Below are 6,390 nucleotides of genomic sequence, written 5' to 3'. Positions count from 1 at the left end.
GTACAAACTTCAAAACACGGAAAAACTCCAAAACACGTACAAAACACAACAGAGGTGCTCCAAGATGCTAGGCGCAGTGTTGAGCTTTTGTTACCTAGTGGCTACACAAGCCAGCAAGTACCAACGACCTGATTTGGTAGTAACAGGTAAATGAACTTTTTTTTTTTTATTATTTGAATATATATATATATGAGTGCTTGTGTATAAATACACAAACCATACACATATGCTTTCAATTGTGTAATTTAAGTGATCTAGGTAGCTCTGTTTTGGAAGTTCAGTTAACTCTAGGAATGTGTTTTGGAGTTTGTACGTGCTTTTTGGAGTTTGTACGTGCTTTGTCTCTAGCGGCCACCACATATATTTATATATAAACATATATAAATAAAACCACTTTTTTTTACATTAATAATTCCTTTTGTGCATAATTGTATATTATTGTTAATAATAAATAAATTAAAGCAACAAAACAACCTGAAGAGCCGGTTCGGTGCCGAAAGAGCCGGTTCTTTTTAGTGAGCCAAAACGAAAAAGCCGGTTCTATAAAAAGAGCCAGAAATCCCATCACTACTGAGTGCAGTTTTGGCCGACGATATAAGTGATACTGCCCCCATAGCTTCCTGTAGTTTATTGCAGTTACAAAAACAAATTTTAAAAAACCCAAATATTAGTATATGACGCTTAACAATAAAATTCCGCATCGTTTAATTTTTATAGTCGATGTTATCGATTATGCTGACAAATCGTTGCGACTCTACTTTAAAGTATTCCTGTAATAGTGTTTCGAAGACTCTTTGGAGACAGCGCTTAATTTCAGAAAGACATCCCTGATGCATGTTTTTAAACTAGAGAGCTTAGCCTAAATGAATCGTGGGATCCAAAGTCCTCTTATTTCCAATTAATTTTGTATCGTTATTTGTGGCAAATGAATCATTTACTTTCGGCCACACTACAACTGTTCCAATGAGTTTGAATTAACAGAACAGTGTTTTTCCACAGAAAAGAAATAAAATCCTATAAAGTTAGGAGAAGGACACTTTCTCTGTTTAATGTCCTCTCTCTTACCCTCCTTCCAGACCCCTAAGGAATACGAGAGGGAGTATAGCAGAGAACTTCAGCAGAAAGGCGTGGAGGCAAGCAAGTTTCATGGTTTCGCTTACGATGGGATCTGGGTCATTGCCAAAACGTTGACGAGAGTGATGGAACTGCTGCGGATAAAACAACGGCAAAACATGTACCACAACTTCACCGTGGACGACCGTGAAGTAGGAAAAATGGTGCTGGACGTCATGAATGAAACCAACTTCTTTGGTGTTACGGTAAGTTAGGAAGCGGGCTGTTGTTTAGTTTGTGAATCTATAGCACATAGCAGTGATAGTCTGACATGTGTAGAGGTGAAATTGATTTCTTTTACTTGACTCACTTTCATATGGTGAAGCTAGCACCATCAGACAAACTGACAAACAGAAAGACACCGAAATTCAATGCACTGTGTGTAGGCAAAAAGTTCTCCCTAATACTGGTTAAGACCAGTGGACAAGTAGAAAGACTTTTATGTATAAAGTGCATGTACAGACAACATCCCAGTCCAAAAAAGACCAAAGGTTTCTGAAAGTTTTCAGTTTTTCTCAGTTGCTTTGGTAACTTTCACATAACATTCTTAAAGATATATTTCCCACTCAGCAAACCCTCCAAAACATTGAATTAATTTGTGAAAATTGCATTTTTGCATTAATAAATTAGTAATAGGAACCAAAATGGATAAACTGCTTTCATAAAGTGTAACTTTATAGGTGTTTCTCACATTACCTACATACGTATTGCTTGGCATATCTGATGTGATACATCAACTGGTCGTAAGGAAAGAAATGTGTATTCCCTGACAGGCTGGTGAGTGGTTTCTGCAGTTTGATGGTGAAATCATGTGCAAAGAGGGTGCTGCACCAGAAACTTCCTTTTGACTATTTTAGTAGCCAGCAGATCGTCATGGTCACCCATACTTTGCATGGAAAATGCCAACTTGTCTGACTACGAGCTAAGTGGTGATAAATCTCGAAAAGGTGCAACACAAACTGGAAATAAAGAATGTTCCCTTTCAAATTAAAAGCTGTGCTTCAGCACTGCAGCCAACACCTTTCAAAAGGTGTGACTTTTACTCTGCAGGCATATGACCTCTGTCTCCAGTTTGTGTTGCAATTTTCAGTTTCACTGCCGCTCAGAGAGGAGCTGATGAGTATTTGCAGACACGTCGGTGTCTTCCATGCAAACTGCAGGTGGCTGTGAAAATCTGTTGGTGATCAAAGCAACCGAAACAAGGTTTTTGCCAGCCTGTTGGGGGATGCACATTTTTCCCTAACTACCTGACATTGTTAGATGGTCGTGACTGGGGCTTAGGCAACACATTTCTCAGTGATTGGCCTCAACTTCCAGCAACTACTCACCAACCGGTTAGGGAATACACATGTTTTCCTCGTGACTTTTGTTTACCAGCCGATTTCTAGGCTTTTATGATTCAATCCTTAATCACTACTCTACAATGTCACATCTTCAACTTGCCAGAGTGCCAGTGGACTCTGATACTTCTTTATAACAAACATATGTATATGTATGGCTACATTTGACAGAGTGATTTAATCAAAGTGAGTGTTGTATTTACTGTGTATTTGTTATTTTGAGAAATAGAGCATTTACATCTGCAAGCATTATTAGGAAACGAATACCTTTCCTCTAATGGTCACACAATACAGTAAACTAATTACAGCAACTGTATGTTACAATAAAAACAGTTATAGGAATGACTGATCATCACTCTGTTTGGCCACAGATTCACTAGGTTGAGATTTGACTAGGTTCTTTCATATTTCCGACCTCGTATAACTTTGTTGTGCTCATGTTCTAAAAATGTGTTACGATACTGATACTTATAAGTTATACCTGTGAAGTAGGTAGAAGATAATTAGATGGGCTGTTTGGCATGTGATGGCTTACACAATAAAATCATATTATTCTTTCTGATAGTAATAAAAACTTCAACTGTGACTGGAAAACTGAGCCAAACGTAGAAGTTATCATGCACATAAACTGTGTGGAATGTCAGAGCAGCGCACAGAGGTAATACAACACTGCTATGATTGTTCTCCTTGTTTCTCCTAAAGTGATGTCATTTGGTGCTGCAGAAACACTCCACTGCATTCAGGATTGATCCTGGTGGCTATGCTAGCTGCAAGCAGCGTGTATACCGTATGTGTGTGCTCGGATGCGTGAGTGTGCTCGCGCTTGCTTCCTATTGAGCTGTTACAGGATATCTCCTGTTCCCTTGTAAAGGCCACTCAATTATTAGAGGATGCCACACTGCTCTCAGCCTAGACAGCCGGTAGGCATGCAGGGCCTCACTCAGCAGCACATTACTCCTATTATATCATATTCATAACTGGGTTAAACTGCAACTGAGGATTAAAAAAGAATGGACTATGTTGGAAATTGCAGAGGTGCATTAGTTAGTAATTTTGCTCATAAACATCAATAAAGTCCAGATTAAAGATTCATAGGACAGTATAGTTGCTGAGAGAACGCTAAAGAAAGAAATAAAAGAAGAGAAAATAGCCTCAGTGAAATTCAGCACAGGCTCCTTATTATTGTGAGGCTCCTTTGTGACTGATGTCCCAGGGGGTATGTGTGTTGTAGGACTATATGCAATTTATTATTTCTCATCCCTCTGCTCTCATCTCTCTCAGTGCAGACCTAGTCCGGCCTGCTGATCAGGAGCAGGCTGACATTGAGGCTTTCCCGAGAGACTCAGGGAAGCAAAGCAAAGCGGGAATATCAATGGCCACGTAACATTTCACTCTCTTTTTATTCCAAGCACACGAACGAAGATGAGGTCCTGATGCTGTTTGAGTAGACTAGCAACCTTATCTCCTCATTCAAATGTATATTGATTTATATTGATCCTGCATGTACCTGTTCCCTGTGGAGCATCTACTTTACATTCTTTACTTTAGTAAATGTAATGATAAACATAAAAGGAGAAAATTGTAAAAGGAATTCAAATTTCTGAGTTTTTTTTCCTCTTAAAGTAGTAAAAGATGACAAATTTGAATTGAAATACAGGAACAAAGTTATTGTACATTACATCTAAATTCAGCATACTGTTTAAATATTCAATATTTAATAACTTTTGACTTAAGCGAGCCATCACGTCTGAATCCTATGACCCCGAGAGTTCGAGTTTGCCATTACGAGGCATATAGTAAACAGCGTAAAAACAAAGTGGCTTTGCAGAATAATTAAACGCATCCGTCAACAATTATGGCTTTTCTTTTAACGGATTACATAAAATTAGATCAAAGTGCGCCCTGTATGCAGCACACACGTAGCGTATAGAAACCTCCACCCACACATGACAACGACTTACGGAGGCAATTCTTCACTGCATGCTTCTTTTTATGTTATTTTCAAATTCTGATTTAAGAATGTGAATTGTTTTTGTTGTGAATTGCAGTGACTTGTGCCAGGTTTACAAAAAGAATTAATCCATGTGCAAGCACTGGTGAAAAGGCTAATTCTCCCTGTTTAAATTCTATGTGTGCACGTGTGTGCTTGATCCTATAGGATAATACCTGGCTTGAGCCTTGTGTTTTTCCTGCTGTCACGATTCTGCGCTGTGTGTACACACTCGTCTCGAGGGACTAAACTGTTCTGTGCGTGATCTCAGTCCTTCTGCTGAATCAGTAGCAGAGTCAACCGCAGCAGCAGGAGAGTGATCATCGAAGGCTCCATAGTATTGATTTGGAGAAGACGGCTGACATTAGCTGGGAGAGACCTCCAGAGCATAGAGTGCAGATAGCTGCAAGAACCAAGGAATGATGGACACTGGAATTCATGTGGGAGGGAAGACGCAGCAGATTGTGATTGGTGGTTGACATGTCTGTGGGTTTAGGTCTGTTGCTCTTTTTTTATGTGGTCAGTGGTCATAGAGTTGGTATCAGTGTGTTTCCAAGTAATGGTGAGTAGCACAGCTTGAGGCTTGACAGTCACCTCAAACACAAATACTCAGAAGAGACAGCACGGGAGGGTTACGTGTATTTGTTTTGCCACTTTTAATGTGTGTGTGTGTGTGTGTGTGTGTGTGTGTGTGTGTGTGTGTGTGTGTATTCCCACCTCAAACCTCGAATTCTCACAGGATGTTACACCTGCAGCACACAGACTGACATCTCATTTGACCCCAGCACTCCTGTCACTGACAGTATTCTCACCTCAACAGACAAAGTGATACATGGCCGCCTCCACCATCTCACCTCAGAAAGACTTTTTTCACACACACATACATGTCTGGACACAGTGATTGCTCCATCAGCCACCACTGTGGCACAGCACTGAATTTCCTTTCAGTACTAGCCTAAAAATACCTGGCTGAGTCAATACAGTCTAGTGAGGTTGCCAAAACTTCATATTATCATGATACGTTGTAGAAAGACCCGAACAATAAGTTCATAATGCAGTCTTTATAGCGCAGACATTTACTGTATTACCAATTAAGATGATCAAAGTCTTTGTTCCTCTAAACATTTGGAATTCTTTGCATATTCTTGAGACATTGCATACACTTTAGAGGCGACAACTTGGGGGCTGTTAAAAACAACTACACACCATTTCACTGAGGTTTGTGATAGCTCCACTTTTGCTGATATGAAGGGCAATTATGGTGGTTATGCTAATGTTGAGTGAGAGCATGTGCAGCATGCAGCTACTCTAGAAACCTGGATGCATACACTTAGAGTCATTATGGGTTCAAGTCAAGTTCCCCTGTTTTCAACTCACATTGTCTGACCCTGTTTACACACCACAGTTATCTCAGTGTAATGCCTAATGAGCTGAACTGCATTACGCTGTACGATCCTCCTTAGGCTTCAGAAATAATTGCGTAGCATATTGTAGAAAAATGCTGTGTGTGACAAAAGGAACTTGTTAGCCTTGACAAGTCAGATTGACACTGTGGTGTAAAATTAGCAGAGGATCTGTTTTACATTGCCAAGGTAAAAGTAGCGCTGGAGACGGTGTCCCAGGAGTATCTCAGACATGCATGCGTTATCGGGTGGGCACATGCATGCACATAGGTATGATGTGGCATCATTTTAAGTGCATACACATAGACATGCATGGATGTGCATACACACTCCTGCAAACATCAAAGATGCCACACAAAGACTCAGATTCAAACAGAGGGGTGGGATCTTGCACAGCTACTTCAAAGCTTTCCATCTTTTTGAGGCAAAATTGGCTCAGGCTTCCGTCCCCCACATTCCCCTCAGCTCTTTTTTAAATCTATCTATCTATCTATCTATCTATCTATCTATCTATCTATCTATCTATCTATCTATCTATCTATCT

The 6,390-nt window shown here is 39.9% G+C and overlaps 1 protein-coding gene across 1 annotated transcript in view; it reads left to right on the top strand.

Annotated features, from left to right (window-relative positions):
• gabbr2 (gamma-aminobutyric acid (GABA) B receptor, 2) overlaps window positions 1–6,390 on the top strand; it is a 186,988-nt gene that overhangs the window by 111,637 nt on the left and 68,961 nt on the right. Inside the window, exon 7 of the mRNA XM_005728286.1 lies at window positions 1,077–1,319. Within this exon, the coding sequence (XP_005728343.1) occupies window positions 1,077–1,319 (243 nt within the window). The remainder of the gene's footprint in view (window positions 1–1,076; window positions 1,320–6,390) is intronic.

The sequence above is a fragment of the Pundamilia nyererei genome, unplaced genomic scaffold (assembly GCF_000239375.1).
Source record: "Pundamilia nyererei isolate P.nyererei 1_Seehausen unplaced genomic scaffold, PunNye1.0 scaffold00028, whole genome shotgun sequence".
Taxonomy (NCBI): domain Eukaryota; kingdom Metazoa; phylum Chordata; class Actinopteri; order Cichliformes; family Cichlidae; genus Pundamilia; species Pundamilia nyererei.
The sequence above is the reverse complement of the archived record's forward strand: the minus strand, read 5'-3'. Positions and strand labels throughout refer to the sequence as shown.